Source organism: Mirounga leonina, unplaced genomic scaffold (genome assembly GCF_011800145.1).
Source record: "Mirounga leonina isolate KUSES-001 unplaced genomic scaffold, KU_Mleo_1.0 Mir_151, whole genome shotgun sequence".
Classification (NCBI taxonomy): domain Eukaryota; kingdom Metazoa; phylum Chordata; class Mammalia; order Carnivora; family Phocidae; genus Mirounga; species Mirounga leonina.
The window spans coordinates 21,623,602-21,644,205 of record NW_023270377.1 but is presented as its reverse complement, the minus strand read 5'-3'; the positions used below and the strand labels follow the sequence as shown (position 1 = coordinate 21,644,205).

At 37.8% G+C, this 20,604-nt stretch overlaps 1 protein-coding gene across 1 annotated transcript in view; it reads right to left on the bottom strand.

The window, feature by feature from the left end:
* BARD1 (BRCA1 associated RING domain 1) overlaps nucleotides 1-20,604 on the bottom strand; it is a 76,827-nt gene that overhangs the window by 28,173 nt on the left and 28,050 nt on the right. Inside the window, exons 4-6 of the mRNA XM_035007218.1 lie at nucleotides 18,548-19,500; nucleotides 13,424-13,504; nucleotides 12,421-12,593 (exon numbers count right to left, since the gene is read on the bottom strand). Coding sequence (XP_034863109.1) covers nucleotides 12,421-12,593; nucleotides 13,424-13,504; nucleotides 18,548-19,500 — 1,207 coding nt within the window. The remainder of the gene's footprint in view (nucleotides 1-12,420; nucleotides 12,594-13,423; nucleotides 13,505-18,547; nucleotides 19,501-20,604) is intronic.

Here is a 20,604-nt window from a genome sequence, read left to right as displayed (position 1 = left end):
CAAAGGCAAGAGTTCATAATATAGTATAACCCTTTAGTGTCCTTTCCACTCAAGAATATGGTAGAACCTGCCCACAACTAGGCCCAACAGAAGGCTCACCACTCAAAAAAAGGAGGAGAGATGGGCAACTTCAAATTTGCACTTATACATACAGACCATTCAGTCCCGAATACTCATGCAATAAGGCATTTTTACTAATACTAACCTATCACTCATGACAGGCTACCAAGATAGTCCATGAATGAAATCCTTTATGAATCCTATAAAACTGCAAACATACAGATTTTAATTTTTCAAGTCACTTGGCTTGCTGTGAAGCAGGAAAGGCACAGAAATTCAAAAGAGCAACATTTTTTTTAAGCTATGAAACAAATTATCTGTTATAGCACATTAATTTTTTAAAAATTAACTAGGGCAGTGGGACAATTAATAGGTCCAATGGTCCATGTAATATTTTCTAATTATGAATTCTACACCCTTGCAAAAAAAACTGTGTTAATGGCAGACCAAGTACCAAATCCTAAACTTTACACATCTCTTAAAAAAAAAAAAAAAGAAAGAAAGAAAAAAAAGGCATATACTATTCTCTATACACTCAAAGTGGTTCTGATGGGATGAAGAGTTTTTGTTTTAGGTTCCCAGCGGATGCACTGAAGGCAGTGGGGAAGAAGGAAAGCCACTGAGGTTTTGACCAGTCATCAATATAAATATTCTCAGGTTAACAATGAAGCACAGAAGATACGAACTTCTGTAGCTGAGGTTGAAACAGAATTTTCCCTCTTGGGTAATGGACTCTTATTTTAGCGCATAAGAGGTAAATTTCTCATGTGGAACATGAGTAAAATCAGAGTTAAGTGAATTAATACTGCATCTAAATGCAAAATGTTATTTTAAAAAGTGGCAAAGTTTGCATAGCAAAAGCCCAAAGCACATAAGAAATTATTCTAAGTGAAATGTGATTTAAAAAAGAGTAAGGTGTTAGATTAAAATTAAATTTACAAAAGATAAAGTCTGAAGTAGATATATATGACCTTCTGCTGTATACATAGTCCCTCCATAATCATAAAAGACTTAGGGTCCCAAAACCTTGTAGTAGAAAATTCATAGTTAAGGATCATAGCCTCCATGAGGAAATACAGGACTAGGAGACTTCACTGGTGAATTTATCAAAGTCCTTGTATTTTTTAAATTAAACAATGAAGATGGTAGATAAAGAGTATCAATGATAGTACTGTATGTTGTTAATTCCTAGATACCTTGTGTTGCCTTATAAGGTTTCAAGGTTTCCCTCCAAGAGTATTCAGTAAGATGCTTTTAAATTCATTTAGCTTTGCAATAAATCATATTCCATTCTTTCTTTTCCTATACCTGGTCTTCTATAGACATTTAATGCCTAATTGTATTTCTGAGTTGTTGACTCTCTCCACCTCCTGGACTAAAAAAGATTCTGTATTTTCACATTTTAAAAGTATTACTAAAAAAAATAGCTCTTGAGCCTTCTCTCCAAAATTTAAATTCACATGGTCTTAGCACCATTTATGACAATTTAATACCAGAACATATCAGAATACAGAACTTTCTAACCTGGGTCCCCTAGCCCTCATATACATGCTTTGCTCCCTTCTAAAGACATCCAAAAATAACTCTTAAGGCTGGATTTTTGTCTCGGGTTTTCTTCTCCCTACCAGGGCTAAGTTACAAAAATTTTTACTCCTCTCTAAAAGTTTGCTTTACACGCAACTGAAATAATTCAACTTAAATTCTTACAGTATCAGAAAAGGTATAAAGTCAATCAAAAAATATCAAATGTTGGGGTGCCTGACCAACTTGATCAGTAGTGCATTTGACTCTTGATCTCGAGGTCTTGATTGCAAGCCCCACACTGGGTGCAGAGTTTACTTTAAAATATATATATATATATATTATATTATTTATATATATATATTATTTATATATATATTTTATATTTATATATATATTTTATATATAAAATCAATGGACTCGAGAGACAGGCTTATAGGCCTCCTTTAGCTTACAGGGCCCTGAAGAATGTGGAAACAAAGACAGTACTTTTTGGCATTCAGTACTCAAGAACTATCACTACATTTGATGAAAATATATAAAGGCAGACCCAAAGCTTTATAGGTTTGAGATACTCTGCTATACATATGAGAAATATAATAAAGACAATGTTTAGCACAGGGCACACCAGTGAGACAGGGTCTATGAGGAAATATCAGTAAGATGATCTTCTGCTATACATATGAGAAATATAATAAAGACAGTATTTCCTCACAGACCCTGTCTCACTGGTGTGCCCTGTGCTAAACATCAGTAAGATGATCTTCATGGGCATCCTCTTAAAAAATCACAGCCTTAGATAAAACTGCAAAATAGGTGAACTTTGTTTTCATAGTCCACAGGGACTACTTAAAGATAAATTTAATGAGATAACAAAAGTCCAAAGACTGACAGAACAAACCCCACAATGAAAGACAGAAAAGAGGCCACACTGAAGAGGGTAGGAAGGGCAGAGACGTGGTGGGAAGCTAATCAGACCATGGCATCCCTGAAGGAAGGGAGCCGTGGGCACAGAGAAGGGAGGAAAAACAGACTGTCACCAGGGAGCTTGCACGGGGAAGATAATTCCCCATAACATTGGGCTTTGAAAATGAGAGGAGCCAAATTTCTGAGTTCTTACAAGCAGAGCGAGTTAAAGCCTAAAATTCTAAAAATCAGCCAGCTGGGTTCTGGGAGAGCCCAAAGGGCCTCGGAAAGTGGAGTTCCCACCCTTTAGGGAAGTTCAACGAACAGCCAGGGGAGATGCAGCATAGAAGCAGCACTTTAACAAACATCTGGGGGTACAGAAGAGTTACTTACTCATCTCCGAGTGAGAGGGGAGTTTCACAGGGAGACCCCACCAGGAACAAAGGAGCCACTTCCCTCCCCAGCCCGCCAGGCACAAACGAACAGCCCCGTGGGGGAAACAGTGCAGCGCCAACATTCACTGACCTGCTTATACCAAACCCCACACCCTGCAGCCCATCTTGCCTCAGTCCCAGGCCCCCCAGAAGACCTGTGCCAACACCGTGTCTCCCTACTTGCACACACTGCAGGGCCTTGGTCTCGGCAGTGGCGGAGAGCCCCTGCAGAATACCATACACCCTGTTAAAACTATGCACATCACCCTAGCTAGGGACCCAACACTGCCCACAACTGGCAAGGGGAGTCACTGCAGACGACTAGACTGATTGGTGGAAAGCAGCCAGGACACAACAGCAGGGTTCATGCTACACACACAGGAGACATTCCAGAAGCGCCAGGTTCTGGGGAACAGGGGACACCACACTGCAGGGCACGACAGGACCTCTTCTTCACAAGGCCATTACTTTCAAGAGCAGGAGACGTAGCTGACTTTCCTAACAGACACAGAGACAAAATGAGGACACATAGAAATATGTCCCAAGTGAAAAACAGGACAAAACCACAGCAAGAGATGTAAGCAAAACTGATATAAGTAATATGCCTGATAGAGAATTTAAAGTAATGATCATAAAGATACTCACTGGACTTGAGAAAAGAGTGGAGGACATCAGTGAGACCCTTAACAAAAAGATAAAAAAGAACCAATCACAGATGAAGAATACAATAAATGAAATTAAAAAATACACTAGGCAGAATAAACAGCAAGCTAGAGGAAGCAGAAGAACGAATTAGCAACTGGGAGGACAGAGTAATGGAAAGTAATCAAGTTGAGCAGGTGAGAGAAAAAAAATTATGCAAAATGAGAACAGACTAAGGAAACTTAGTGACGCCATCAAGTGTAATAACACTTGTATAGATACACCAGAAGAAAAAGAGAAAAAAAGGAGGCAGAAAATTTATTTTAAGAAATAATCACTGAAAACTTCCTTAAAGTGGAGAAGGAAACAGATATCCAGACCAGGGGGCACAAAGATTCCTCCAACAACATCAAGCCAAGGAGGTCCACACCAAGACACAGTAATTAAAATGGCAAAAAAAATGTGTATTAGTCAGTTGCTCAGCCGACTCTTGATTTCAGTTTGGCTCATCATCTCAGGGTTGTGAGATTGAGCCCCTAGTTGAGTTCAGCACTCAGCATGGAGTCTGCTTGAGATTCTCGCTCTCCCTCTTCCTCTGTCCCTCCCCCCCAACTTGTGCAAGTGCTCTCTCTCTCTCAATAAATAAATAAATAAAATCTTCTAAATAAAATAAAATGGCAAAAAGTAGTTATAGAATTTGAAAAGCAGCAAGAGAAAAGAAGATAGTTACCAACAAGGGGAAACCCCATATGTCTATCAGTGGATTTTTCGGCAGAAACTTCGCAAGCCAGAAGGGAATGGCATGATAAATTCAAAGTGCTGAAAGGAAAAACTCTGAAGTCAAGAAGACTGTATCCAGCAAGGCTATTATTCAGAATAGAAGGAGAGAAAAGAGATTCCTAGACAAACAAAAGCTAATGGAGGAGTTCATAACCATTAAACCAGACCTATAAGAATGTTAAAGGGAACTCTCTGAGTGGAAAGACAAGACCATAAGTAAGGGTAAGAAAAGTAGGAAGAACAAAAGCACTAAAAATAAGTCAATAAAAATAAATCAGTCAAAAGAATTAGAAAACAAAAGGATATAAAGTATGACACCATACACCTAAAATGGGGGGGGGGCAGGAAATGGATTCAAACTTAAATGACCATCAACTTTATACATACTACTATATACAGAAGTTATTATATACAAACCTAAGGATAACCACAAATAAAAAACCAGTAATAGAAATGCAAAATAAAAAGAAAGGAATTCAAGTGTATCACTAAAGAAAACCATGAAAAGAAAGCAAGAGAAGAAAAGATCAGAGAAGAACTACAAAAACAACCACAAAACAAGTAACAAAATGGCAATAATAAATTCATACCTATCAATAATTAGAATGTAAATGGACTAAACTCTCCAATCAAAAGACAGAATGGGTGACCAAATAGATAAAAAAAACAAACAAGACCCATCCATATGCTGCCTACAAGAGACTCATTTCAAACCTAAAAACACATGCAGATTGAAAGTGAGGGGAGACAGAAACATTTATCACGCAAATGGATGTCAAAAGAAAATCAGGGCAGCAATACTTGTTATCAGACAAAACAGACTTCAAAACAAAGACTGTAACAAGAGACAAAGAACACTATATAATCATTAAGGGGACAATCCAACAAGAAGATAAAATGGTTGTAAATATTTATGCACCCAACATGGGAGTACCCAAATACATAAAATAGTTAACAACAAACAAAGGAACTAATCAATATAGTGCTACAATACCAGGGAACTTTAACACCCCACTTACATAAATGGACACATGAATGAAACAGAAAGTCAACAAGGAAACCGTGAATGACACACTGGACCAGATAGATTTAACAGATATATTCAGAACATTCCATCCTAAAACAGCAGAATACACATTCCTTTCAAGTGCACAAGGAACATTCCCAGAATAGATCATATAGGTCACAAGTCTCAACAAATTCCAAAAGAGCAAAGTCATACCATGCATCTTTTCTGACTGTAATGCAATGAAACTAGAAATAAACCACAAGAAAAAAATCAAGCACAAATATAAGGAAATTAAATAACATGCTACTAAATAATGACTGGGTCAACCAAGAAATCAAATAAGAAATCAAAAAGCACATGGAGACAAATGACAATGAAAACAAAATGGTCCAAAATCTTTCAGATGGAGCAAAAGCAGTTCTAAGAGGGAAGTTTATAGCAATACAGAACTATCTCAAGAAGCAAGAAAAATCTCAAATAAACAACCTAAACTTACACCTAAAGGCTCCAGAAAAAGAACAAATAAAACTCAAACCAGCAAAAGGAAAGAAAGAGTAGAGCAGAAATAAATTATACAGAAACTAAAAAAAAAAAAAAAAATCAATGAAACCAGGAAGTGGTTCTTTGAAAAGATCAACAAGGTTGATAAACCTCTAGCCAAACTCATCAAAAAACAAAACAAAACAAAAAAGATAGGACTCAAAAAAACAAAATCACAAATGAAAGAAGAGAAATAACAAATGACACCGCAGAAATACAAAGGATTTTAAGAGAATACTATGAAAAATTATATGCCAACAAATTGGACAACTACTGGTAAATGAATTAAGGTCACAGGATACAAAATCCATGTGCAGAAATCTGTTGCATTTCTATAGACTAATAATGAAACAGCAGAAAGAGAAATTAAGAACACAATCTCACTTAAAATTGCACCAAAAAAAAAATCCATTTATGATAAAAACCCTCAACAAAGTATGGTTAGAGGAAGCATACCTCAGCAATAAAGGCCTTATATGAAAAACGCACAGTGAACATCATTTTCAATAGGGGAGAAACAGCTTTTCCCTGAAGGTCAGGAACAAGTCAAGGATGCCCCCTCTCACCACATCACTTGTATTCAACATAGTACTAGAAGTCTGAGCCACAGCAATCAGACAACAAAAAGAAATAAAAGGCATCCAAATTGGTAGGGAAGAAGTGTAACTGTCACTATTGGCAGACAACATGACACTACATATAGAAAACCCCAAAGACTCCACTGAAAAACTACTTCTGTACGCAACACACAAAAATAAGCTCAAAATGGATTAAAGACCTAAATGTGAGACCTGAAACCATAAAAATATTCTGAGAGCACAGGCAGTAATGTCTCTGACATTGGCCATAGCAACATCTTTCTAGATAGGTCTTCTGAGGCAAGGGAAACAAAAGCAAAAACAAACTATTGGGACTACAGCAAAATAAAAAGCTTTTAACATAGCAAAGGAAACAACCAACAAAACTAAAAGACAACCTACTGAATGGGAGAAGATAATATGCAAATAACATATCCAATAAAGGGTTAGTATCCAAACTATATAAAGAATTTACACAACTCAACACCAAAAAAACCCAAATAATCCAATTAAAAATGGGCAGAAGACATGAACAGACATTTCTCCAAAGAAGACATACAGATGGCCAACAGATACATGAAAAGATGCTCAATAGCACTGATCATCAGAGAAATGCAAATCAAAACCACAATGAGATACCACCTCACACCTGTCAGAATGACTAAAATCACAAACACAAGAAACAAGTGTCAAGGATAATGTGGAGAAAAAGGAACCCTCTACTGGTGGGAATGGTACTATTGGTGGGAATGCAAACTGGTGCAGCCACTGTGGAAAACAGTATGGAGGGTCCTCAAAAAATTTAACCTAAAACTACTCTACAATCTAGTAACTGCACTACTGAGTATTTACCCAAAGACAACACTAATTTGAAGGGAGACATGTACCCTTATGTTTATTAATAGTAGCATTATCTACAATAGCCAAACTATGGAAGCAGCCCAAGTGTCCATCAATAGATGAATGAAGATATAAGATGTGGTGTGATACACACACACACACACAGACACACACACAGAGACACACACAGACAGAGAGACACACACACATATAATATTATCCAGTCATAAAAAAAGAATAAAATCTTGCCATTTGCAAAGGACATGGACGGATCTAGAGTATCAAGCTATGTGAAAAAAACCCAATCTGAGAAAGACAAATACCGTATGATTTCACTCATATGGAAAATTTAAGAAACAAAGCAAATGAACAAAGGAAAAAAGAGAGAGACACAGACCAAATAACTGACTCTTAACTATAGGGAACAAACAGATGATGACCAGAGGCAAGGTGGGTGGGAGGATGAGTGAAATAGGTTAAGGGGATTAAGAATACACTTACCTTGATGAGCACCTAGTAGTACATGGAATTGCTAAATCACTATATTGTACACCTGATACTAATACAACACTGTATGTTAGCTACAATGGAATTAAAATTTTAAAAATAAATTTTAACAAGTATAATTTTAATATCAAAAAAGTATAATTTTAATATCAAAATCTGAGGGCAAAAAATTAAAGATAAAAACAGATCATTTCAACTTATAACTATAAATGCAAAAATACTAAATAAAAGCCTAGCAAACTGATGTAAATTATTTGTTTAAAGAATACCACATTATATTAAATCAAGTTTATCACAGGAATACAACATGGTTTAATATTTTTAAATGTACTAATGACATCAACAGGCAAAAGGTCTAAGATCATCTCAGTATAAGCTAAAATTCATTTAATAAAGTACAGTCTTGTTAAAAAATAGTAAAATAACTAGAAGATCTGTATTTTTAATATTGATTTTAATACTGACTGCAAACCTACAGTCAGTATTTTTTTTTAAATGAGACTAAAACAAGTATGCCAACTATCACATTGTTTTATAATATTGTCCTAGAAACTCAGACAAATGCAGTAAGAAGTTAATAAATGATAATCCAATCCTTAGAATTAGGTGTTAGCTAGACGTAGGAGAAATGTACTAAAATGAACAGCTTTCCTGTATGTCAGAAATAACAAGCTCTGTTTATTAACAGAACATCCATTCACCAGAGCGACAAAAGAATCAAATACCTAGAAAATCTCAATAAATACTATGTGCACACATATACATATATATAAAATCACATATATATATAAAATAGATGAAAACGTTTACTAAGATGTGTAACAGAAGGTTTAAATAAATGGAGAAACATGCTATGTTCCTGAGTGAAAAATCAAGTTTATTAAATCCACTATAATCCATACCCTTACTCAATTTCAGTCACAACCCTGATAAGTTGTTTCTTAACACAGTGTACCAGACTTCATGTGAAGGAAAAAGCTGATAAAAAGAGTGAATTCTCTCCCTCCGCCACCACTGTCCCCACCACTACTTTAGCTCAGACTCACCTCCCTGGGTTACTGGACACACCTCTCCACTGAGCTCCCAGCCCCTGTGCTGGGGGGAAGGTTTCGGTGTAAAACTTGACCCCTCTGGCACACAAGGCCACCTTCCCCAGCCTCTTCAGTGGCCATCGTCCTCCCATTCATACCAGTCTTACCATCACCAAAGCTTCTAGAGCTGAAAGGACAACGGCCTTGGCTACAGTGTATCTTAATACCCATCAACTCCTTCTGGAAAGCCCATCCTCCTATTCCTCTTCTTCACAATTCTGTGGAAGTGCTCCTTCCACTAGAAAGCCTTTTATGACTTCCTCTAGTCACACTTAGAGCCCCCAATCTAGATTTCCACAGAATCTTGTGCACTGACCTATGAAGGCACTGATCTGTCTGTTCACTCCACTAGAACACCAGGAGCAGATAAACAATGAGGGATGAGGAAGTAAAGGAGCAGTGGCGAGAGTCTGAGAGGACCTAACAGGATGTCACTGGAGACCCAGAAAATGAAGGCATCCGAGTAAGAAAACTACCTCAACCTCGAAAGAATGAAGACAACTAACAAAATGTCTGTTATAGAGCTGAAGACTGCCCTTTGGAAACTCAGAAAAAGTAGATAGACCCTACCCACGTACAACTTCAATTAGTCCAAGTACCAAGCCATCAAGAGGGAAGGACAGAAGAACAGCCTTCACCCTTTCCGGTTCCAACCCTTCTTCTTCCAGGGATAGAAAGAGTCTAGTCCTGGTGATTGAGAGAAGAGTTCCATTAAGGGTAAAAGAGACATAAACAGAAATAAAAATGTAAGAGAAATAAAAATATAAGCAGAGAAAATAAAAATAATATGCTTGCCAACTCAGACTCTAGAGTCAGAGATATTAATGGCTTAAAACGAACAAGAGCATCAGGCAAAAAAAAAAAAAAGAGTAGTAAGAAGTCCATACAGCCCCCCAGGCTCCCCTCCCCATGCTCTATGCTTAAACAGAGAAAGTCAAACAATGAATTCCATCTATTGTCACTTGTCAGTACTTAAAAATACAGAACACTGGCAGAAAGAAAAACAGATCTTAAAAATGTCAAGGCTGTAGGAATGGGAAGCCATGACCCCACAAAAGGTAACATACTATGGATGCCCAATGGACAAGAGACTAAGGATTCTGCCCAGGGAGCACACATCATTTACCCTAACATCTACCAGGAACCAGTGCTACCACCCTAGAAAAGATGCAGCTTATGGAAACTTGGTTTTAGACTTTCACTCCACACTTACAGTGAATCGGGGAGCAGAGGGAGGTTATTCCTATTGTCGTCAGATCTGACCCTTTTTCAAAAGAGAGGAAAAAATATACCATCTTTTCATGCATTCAAATACTTACTCGCTTCCACTACGAATGAATGTGGGTACAGACTATGTTAGGCACCTGGCAGGACCAGGAGAGCAGGAGTGATTTAGAAAGGCTGGTATAAAAAAGGCTGAAGGGAAAGGGGGATGGGAGGAAGAGTAGCAAGATGAGGCTGGAGAACTTAGTGGTGCCACACCATCCAGGGCCTTAGGAACCACGCTGCAGTGTGGGGAATGAACAAAGAAAAATAATCGGAAAAGGAGGAAACCAGTTAGAAAACTGGTGAAGCCAGTCAGGTGAACCAACAACTACTAGGAAATAAAACAGAAAGCGAAAAACAGAGCAAATACCAGAGTATGATGACCACCAGTCTGGAAAGGAAGGAATAACGTTTAGAAACAGCTACCACACACGTGCCCACCCCCGATTCAATCTCCACTGTCCTGGCACCAAGCCGCCCGACCAACCTCTGCCCAGTGTTTTCCCCAACCTCTCACCAAATAAATCCTCTCTCCCCACTATCCTCACTATATCAAGCAGCTGTCCAATTCAGTAGCCACTTGGCCCATGTGGCCATTTATATTGATTAAAATACATTTTCAAATCTAGGTCCTCAGTAGGCACAGGCACATTTCAACAGCAGCGAGGGCCCAGCACAGATAGAGAGCACTCCCATCACCGCAGAAAGGTCTCCTGGATGCTGCTGGGCTACAGCGATACCTACATCTGCCACTTCACCCGGTAAGCCTATTTACAAACAACACATTTATCTGAGAGGCGCCTGTGAAGGCGGAGTCGGCTCACTGTCTCATGCCTACACCTTGCATATTAATAAGCTTCACAGTGCAGTGAAGAATCATGGTGTACAAACCACCAGACAGGCCCTGTGTTTTGGCTCATTAATCCTCACTGTGCTCTGAAGAAAGAGAAAAGCAGCAGGCATCACCCATGTTTTATAGGTGAGGACACCAAGGCACAGAAATTAACCTGCCTGAGGCTATAAAGTCAATAATGGAGTCACAAATAAAAGCTGAATTCCCTAACGCCTTGACCAGTGCTCCATTCATTAAAGTAGTCATGGCTGATTTAAGAACCCAAGGATGGAAACTATTCAGTTTCACCTGACCCAAGCAACCATTTGCTTTAACAAATGGCTGGCTATACCCACAGGAGGGTCATATCTGTTGGTCCACGTGTGTGTGTGTGTGTATATATAATGTGTGTGTACACACGCATACATGCACGTGCAAGCAAGAAAAATAAAAATACAGAAAAACAGGTACCCCTTGAGTTTGCCCCAACTATCTCATCACATGTGATAGAAAATAAAAGATATCAGACACACTTACTGAAACAAACAGCACCAAGGTATGGTACACTCCTGCATTATTGGTTTTTCAATTATGCTATAAAAAAATGACAACCTAGAAGCTCTGCATTTTGTAATTCTTATTTGCCTCTGTAGTCAAAGTAAGCGTGACTTTCATGTGCACTTTCCAAACCTGTATAAGCAACGGGGACATGAAGAGGCAGTTCTTCTATTTCCATTTCAACTCCCTCATTAACTGAAAAGAGTAAAATAATATATAGGGAGACATGATCCAAGCTATAGATTAAAGATTAAAGATATAAAATTCACATACGGCAATTGCTTGTGACACTCTTGACAATAGCAATTTTAAAATGCAGCCGCCAGCATTCACTAATGCATCTCTGTGCCCTGACACCGCAAAACAATTTACCCAGAGCTTCATTTGAATGATGTGAAAAGTCTAAGAAATAACTCGATAGCACTTGCCCAACATCTGAATTCTTACATATTTTAACTAAATATGCAGAAAAAGCACAAAAAATATAATTTTTAATACAAATTCTGAAGTACTGGAAAGCATACAAAATAGTTATTTCTACACTCCTTTTTTTATTAATAAGTATGACTCAATCTACAGAATATAATTAAGTGAATTTATGCAGAAAAATCAAAGCTTCCGAAATTAATTTGGCAATTGTTTCTAAAGTAAAGGAGCAAAACGCCCTCAAAATGTAAGTATCCCAAAGAAAAAGGGCACGAATGCTGATTTTAAATATAGAATATAATGGTCACGTCTAACCTCAGCTGTGAAAGACAAGAAAGGGAGCCATCTACCTGGGTCTTACAGGGTGTGTTCCGTCACAGTCTTGACTCAGGAATACAAGGCAACTAAACAACACTGTTTAATGACTTACACGGCGTTCCTGGAGGCTCCGTAGGAAATTAAGAGCTTGACTATATCCAGGTGCCCGTTCTTGGCGGCATCATGAAGCGGTGAGTCGTTCTGATAGCCAGTGGTGTTCACCAATGCCTTGTGCTGTAGCAACAACTCCACTACCTTCAGGTGCCCATGATTGCAGGCTTCATGCTAAGTAAGGAAGAAAGGAAGGGAGAAAAGCGATGAGGAAGAACAATGCATAATATCAATAAAATTGCACTTGAGAAAAATAAATGTGAACTTGTCAGTAAATTGGTTCTTATCTAAGTATTCATACAGACTGTAAGTGTTGACTCAGAGTAAAGCCCCATTCATAATCTTAGTTAGATACATGATGATCAAGATCTCCGCAATTCATGGAAAATGGTGTTATTTATCTGAGCCTTTGGTCAACTACTCTTTTTTTAAGAAGAAAATGTAGCTGACCAACTCTGTACGTGTATAAACCAAGTCTAGTTCCTAAACTGATCCATAGTAAAAAATTACAAACAACAAAAAACTTAGAAAGTATTTAACAGGGGCGCCTGGGTGGCTCAGTTGGTTAAGCGACTGCCTTCGGCTCAGGTCATGGTCCCGGAGGCCTGGGATCGAGTCCCGCATCGAGGGGGGGGGTCCCTGCTCAGCGGGGAGCCTCCTTCTCCCTCTGACCCTCTCCCCTCTCATGCTGTTTCTCTCTCTCTCTCTCAAATAAATAAATAAATAAATAAAATCTTAAAAAAAAAAAAAAAAACACAATACAGTATAACTAGATTCCTAAATCTAAAGGTAGTCGGTGAAAAGGTAGCCAATTTCTTGCCTGTCACAATTGAAAAGCTAGATGAAAAATCATCATTTTCCCTTACTTGGTGAAAATACAAGTTCTTCAGATTAAAAAGAGAGTAAATACTGCAGAGGGTAATATACAGACAACTATATAACTATAAAGTATAATAACTATAAAACATAAACAAAATGAGAATAAAAAACAAAGAGAAAACTACCAATGGTGTCCATCCAGCATGATCTTTAACATTTGGGTCGCTTCCATTTTGTAAGAGGTACTCAACAGAAGGTACATCGCCCTAGTAGACAAATGAAAAAATAAAAAGAAATTAAAATCATCAAGAAAGAAGATATTGAGATTTGGGTTTGGTTTTAAGATTCTGTCTTCTTAAAGACAGAATCAAACGTAAATCTTTTCTCTAATGCCTACTGCTCATGAATAATAAATAAGAAGTAATGTATGGATGAACTGTTCTGAGGTATCAAGTCATGAAGTCATATAGTCCATCCTTGAATATCAAGTATAAAATCCCTGCGATTAGCAACCCTTATCAAAAGTCATTTCAAAATACCAAATAAAGGGCACTAGCCAAAAATCAACTAATGATAATGAAGTATTTAAAGTCATCACTTCATTTGTGAAAAACATCCTTTTTGAGGATGCATTAAAATGATTTCCAAGTACTGTTTAAAGCAAAATTAAGGCTAACAAGATTACTCAGTTAAAACTGCCAAAAATTGTTTTCTTATTGACAGTTACTCCCTTTATCCTTAATACAATTTAGTTTATATTCACCTTATTTGCTCTAAGGTATTTTTCTAGGCAAATGCCAGGCTTATTTCCTCCAAATACTGAAACAGCTTAACCCGAAAAAGGCTGAATAAATAAAAGTTACATATGGCAAAAGTTACCTATGACAAAGCTGTGTTCAACTGGTTTTGTGAAGAGCTTCTTTAGGGAGAAGGAAATCTCTCCTCTCCCACTCCCAGCTCCAATATTCTTCTGAAATGAGTTTTTCCCCTCTTGGTCTGATTATCTAGAAGTCCCTAAGTCTCCTAAAGACAGTAACTTTTATTTGCTTGTTTTGGGCTACCTCTCAAACACAGGAAATCTTAAGATGATAACTTACTTAGTTTTCTTAAAAAAAAAAAAAATCCATTTGCAACATCCATCTTTATGTTCCTAAATTAACAAAATGACCCTATATACTTAATGGATCTAAAAAATAAGCATTATATATGTTTCAAATCAATTGCCCCAGTTTCAGTTAAAAAAACATTTTCCCATAGTTTCTTAGGGGTGCAAATTCTATACTAGTACAAGTTAACATTTATTTAGCTCCATTTGCTCTATCTTCAAGTCAATTCCAAATAAAACCAGGAACATCTGTCAAGATACAAATTTGAATTTTCTTAAACAATCCCATGAATATTGGGGCAGATAAACTGCGAGAACCACATACATTCATACATTTCCAACCTTTAACATGAAAGTATACACACACACACACACACACACACACAGAGTCTTCTGAAAGATTTCCTCATTCTAATTCTACATAGTAGTCACAAAAACATATTAACCTAAAGAAGCCCATAAAATAATATAAACACAATGGTGGGACGAAGAATCACAGGGGAACAGTCACATAGAAACAGTGACAATCTAAAGACTAAAAGCAGACTCTCTTGTAAGGTTGCTAGACAGTGGTATTTTTCTTTCATGTCACCTCGTCATACTATCAAAGTGTCTTCTGTTAACAAACCATCCCTAGACTTCCCCAAAACACATAGCCAATTTGCAAAGTACTTGTAATTTATACCCAATCTGCTTTCTCCTCCATAGTATTAAAAAGTTTGTCATAATTTCATTGTTCTACTTTATGTAAATTTAAGGTCATGCACATAAATAAAATTATGAAAATTAGATAGAGCCCACAGAAACTGAGTAAGCTTGAACCAGTATGGAGTTTCTGGGAAATAAATTAAATTCTGCTTCTAATTTCTTTAAATTACTGACTTTGCTAACAGAATATCTTCTGAGTAATAAGTACTCACTTCTTTTAGACTCCCCACAACTTAAAAGAATAACTGAGATTTTCTTAAACCACAGCAAGAAAAAAAAATCATCTAAGGAAAGTTTTTACCAAGGCTTGTAAGAAATTTTAAATGGATTTGGTATTCTCAAGTAATACCTAAGAGGCTGAAAATAAAGGAAGATGTGTACCACAAGCAATTTTCTTATTGCTAACCTTTAGTTCAAAAAGATTCTTCACACATCCATACATGTTACAGCAGTATAAACTGACTTTCCAAACACACACACACACACACACACACTTATTTTTCCTTATTATAAAGATTAGCTCTTCTAAAATACAATTAAGAGTAAATATCTTGATAAAAATGGTACAGGACATTAAAATAATGATGACTTACCCAAATGGTTAAGCTTTTCCACATAAATGAACTAATCAGCTACCTAAAACTTCTTCTTTTGGCAACTAGATATTAGAAAATCTTTTTAGTCATCCAGAATGAAGTTCTAAAATACATTAAACACTTCCCTGGCTTCTCAGACTTTACTGAATAAAACAGTTTCACAGATGATTCTGACACCCTAGTCTGTGATGGTAAGTTCCTGATATTAAGGAGGTTCAGTATTATAAAAGTGGTGGGTGACAGAGGGAAAAATGGATACTGAGTCCAAGGGATGTTCTAGAAATTAGAATCTTGAAAATATCATAGATGCGAGTTTGCTTCAAAGTTCTCTGCTACTTTCTCAGGAAGGTAGCATGAAGGATATGTAGTAACGTGTCTTTACACACAACATGACTACCTTAAAATACAATGAATTATAAAGTCAAACCCTGAAGGAGACTCCTCACAAGGGACGTTCTCTCTCCACCCAGGAGATTCCCATCACCTTTGTTAAGTGTATCATGCCTTGTAAGTTGCCTTCAAAATATGATTCATTATGTCTGTATCAAAAGTGTATCATGGAGGCACCTGGGTGGCTCAGCTGTTAAATGTATGCCTTCGGCTCAGGTCATGATCCCAGGGTCCTGGGATCGAGCCCCGCATCAGGCTCTCTGCTCGGCAGGAAGCCTGCTTCTCCCTCTACCGCTCCCCCTGCTTGTGTTCCCTCTCTCGCTGTGTCTCTCTCTGTCAAATAAATAAATAAAAATCTTTAAAAAAAATAAAAAGTGTATCATGACATGCCAAGGTCAAGCCTTTCTTTCTTCTATTTCATGATACATTCAGTGCTGTACCATGAATTATGAGTAATCATTACGATTTTAATAATCTGCTAGAAACTTGAGGATGTTTATTCCAAAACTACCAATCTTCAAGCAAAGGTGACATAATAACAAAATTTTCTCTATGTCTAAAGAAATATCAAATACTAAGGTTTTAAAAATTATACCAGAAGAACAAATAATGAGTGCTTATCTTAGTTTCTACTTAGGTGTAACACTTTCTCATAAAATCTCACATTTATAACAATGTTCTCAGTAGCATTTTAACCATAGGTGACATTCACATTTAAATACAAATAGAAACACAGGCAATAAAGAGAACCGACTGGATCTCAACTTTTGTTCTGGTTAAATGAGAATATGCACAACATCCCAGACATCATATTAATGAATACTCTGCTTGAAATTCCACAGTGTAATAAAATGACAGTATAAATAAGGAATTCAAGAATAATCCTGTGTGGGGTTTGCATTAAAATACTGCTGGATGTCCAAAAACTAGATGGCTCATCTGTAAATCCATGATTCTGAGGGGAAAAAAGGATTTGAGAACTGATCATTACAAACAGAATCTGCAGGCAATAGAGTAGCTCTCTACGTTCAAGTAGCCTGAATTTAGGCAGTCCGGATATTTACTAAGACCCTTCTACTGCCAAGTACGGAGGTTATCAAGATAAATAAGGTAACAGATGCCTAACGTTAACTCAGAAGTCCACTTCCAGGAATTTAGTCTAAAGACACACCCCCTCACATATGAAACAAAGATTGCTTACCACAGCACTGTTTATAAAAGCAAAAGAATAGAAGCGAACAGGCATCCATCTATAAGGGACATTTATAAATAACAAAAATTCAGGGGTGCCTGAGTGGCTCAGTCTGTTAAGCGTCTGCCTTCAGCTCAGGTCATGATCCCAGGGTCCTGGGATCGAGTCCCACATTGGGCTCCCTGCTCGGCGGGGAGCTTGCTTCTCCCTCTCCCTCTGCCTGCCTCTCTGCCTACTCGTGCTCTCTATCTCTCTGTCAAATAAATAAAATCTTTAAAAAAAAGAAAGAAAACCCCAACAGTTGGGGAAACTCCTTTTTATGCTTTTCCCTTTCTCCATACAAAAATATAGGAATGCCTGGGCTCAATGTCTACTCCATGTTCTTCCCAGATGTTTCATGTTGCCGACCAGCCCTATGTTTGGGAGTCTCCAATGGCTTCCAGATCCCCCAAAGTTCTCTACGCATGCAAAAGACTCAAGGATTTCCTGGCGTATTTACTAAAAGATCATAAAAGTTATCCCTAATTCAGTCCTAAGCTCTCCCGTATTTTATTTTGATAACACTTGCATGAAATCACAAAGTCTATGAAGCTTGGTGCTAAGTGCTCCCCGTATGTGCGGTTCTTGAGTCAGCTGCAAAGATGAACCCTTGCAAGTACATCTCATGCCTGACAAACGGGCTAGGTTCCCAAAAACTCACACTGCCACACCTCCAGTGTTGAGGCAGTAAATAAAGAGAGGTAACTTTAATGGACAGGCTAGTAAAGAAATGGCTGGCTGTGGGATACAGACAAACTCCTTCATGGTCAACCATGGGAGCCAGTTCTGAGAGTCAAATTTCCAGGTCATTGGAAAAAGGTACGGACCACAACTTTCAACCTTGCAAATCCTGGCAGTGCCCACGACAAGCATCCGACATACAGAAGTCTGTCACCTCCCACATAGTCCCTAGCTCTCTGGCTAGGTAAAGATGTGCTGCCAGCAGAACTTGGCAATTGTCTGTATTCATAAAGCAGGAGAATGTGGTGAAAACTGAACAAAACCATTATGGAATAGACAAATGAAAGCCCTTGGCAAAGTAGAAGCTGAAATATTGAAATACTAGTTTTCTCCTGCAAGATCATGCTCCTCAGGCCCAGGGGCCACTGCTTTGAGGTGGGGAGGCGGTCCCTGTGAATTTTCTTCTCTGGTTTAAAGGAAGTATCACATGTGGTAGGCTAATTATCCTAGTCATCTTATGTCACTGTTCATAAGCCCCGCAGAAATTGTTTTATGGCTGGTCTCATTCCAAAACTGTATTTCAGGGTAAGCATCCTACCTTAATGGAAGCAATATGGAGCAGAGTCTCTCCTCTATGATTTCTTTTCACAGCCATAAGGCTAGTGGGTGACAGCTTCGCTGCTGAGGGGCTAGACATCATCCGTCTGTAACTTGGGCTGTTCAGTGCAGCAGGTGGCATACCTCGTGAGAGGCTCATGGACTCGTCCGATACATTACTCTTTCTCCGCCTTAATGTGTCACCAACTTTGAGTTTGCTTGAGGGTGGTGAGGGGCAGCCAGGCGACGGTTTGTTTTCCGAAAGCACTATGTGCTGCCTGCTGGTGCCAGGAATGCTGCTCCTGCATCTCTTAGGGACGGGACTGGACCGTCTGCTGCGACACGCACATTGCCCACTGGGACCTGACAGCAAGCACTGCTTAGATGGATGAGGATTTGCACAGAGCTTCTTCTTGGGAGTCACTTCTTCATTCCTGCTCTCCGTTGCTGGGGACTCTATGTGCTCAGCCACTGGTAAAGAGACTTCAGTTAGGCTGCCACAACCCTGTGATTCCACGGCAGAGCCACTGGCGAGTAAGTCTATCTCACCATTTGTCTGAGGATTAGGGATAACAGACGGCTGGTTGCAGAAGGACACCAGCTTTTCCTTTAATTCCTCTTTGGAGTCAAGTTCACCATCTTCTTTTTCTGCCTCTAAGTTCCATTTTTGGTTGATTTCAGCTAAAGTTTTCTTCTTCTGTTTTTTTCCAGATCTTGCAGAAGCCTTTTTAGCCTTCTCAGAAACACTTGTTGGAGGACTTGTAGAAACAAATTCGTACATGGAAGCCTGCTGAGCATTCTCATCATTTATCACTTGAGGCTGGGTTTGCACTGAAACTTTACTCATGACATATCTGACCTTCTTACTTCGAGGACTAAACCACATTTTTATTGAATTCTTCTTATTTTCTGCATCATTAAATAAATTTTCCCTAGATGTATCTTCTTTCAAATCTGATAGAAAAAAGGAAAAGAAATCTGTTACATGAACTTAGTCTCCCCCAGCTTGAGCTCCCAAAGAATTGTGTTTTTAGTTCTCCTAAGTTGTATCACATTTCTGTACCGCTTTCTCCCCTCCTAGACTATGAACTCCTTGAGAGCAGATATTCACTTACTGAACAAATATTTACAGAATCCTACTTTAATTCCAGACAACATTCTAGGGACTGGCGATATAACAGAGAACTAAACATGGAACTTAAATTCCACTGAGGATGGGCAGAATAGACAAATAAATAAATAGAACATACAGCATGCTGGTGGTAATAAGAGCCATGGAGAAAAGATATACTAGATCGACAGATAGGCAGTCAGATATGGGATTTAATAAGCAGTAGTCAAAAAAATTAAGACTTGCTAAATGATGCTTAATTTTTTAAAAATACTTCTGGAAAACAACCAATATACTACAATAATCAGTAATTCACTACAACAATCAATAATTCACTACATGGCCAAATTAAAAGAAAACCATATGAATTTCTCAACAGGTACAGGGAAAAAAAAGACAAAATCCAATATCCATTTATGATTTTAAAAAAGAATCAGCAAGTTAAGGATAGGAACTTCTTCAACCTGATGAAGGGCATCTACAAAAATACACAGAGCTACTATCCTCCTTAACAGTAAAGGACTGCAACTACCATTTTGTTCCTACAAAGGAACAAGGCAAAGATGTCTGTTCTCACCACTTCTATTCAGCAACATAATGAAAGGTCTAGACAGCACACCAAAGTAAGAAAAAGATCTAAAAGGCACACAGATTATACAGGAAGATATAAAACTGTATCTATTTACAATTGACTTGCATCACTATATAGAATATCCCAAAGAACTTTTTTTTTTAATTAATGAAACTAACAAGTACCTTTAACCTACCAAGGTCATAGAATACAAAGTCAATATACCAAATTCAACTTCAACTATATTTCTATATAATAACTATAATAACAATGAACAAATGCAGAATGAAATTTTTTTTAAAAAAATTGGCATTAAAATAGTACAAAAAAGTACTTAAGTAAATCTAACAAAGTATGTACAAGTTATGAAAATTAT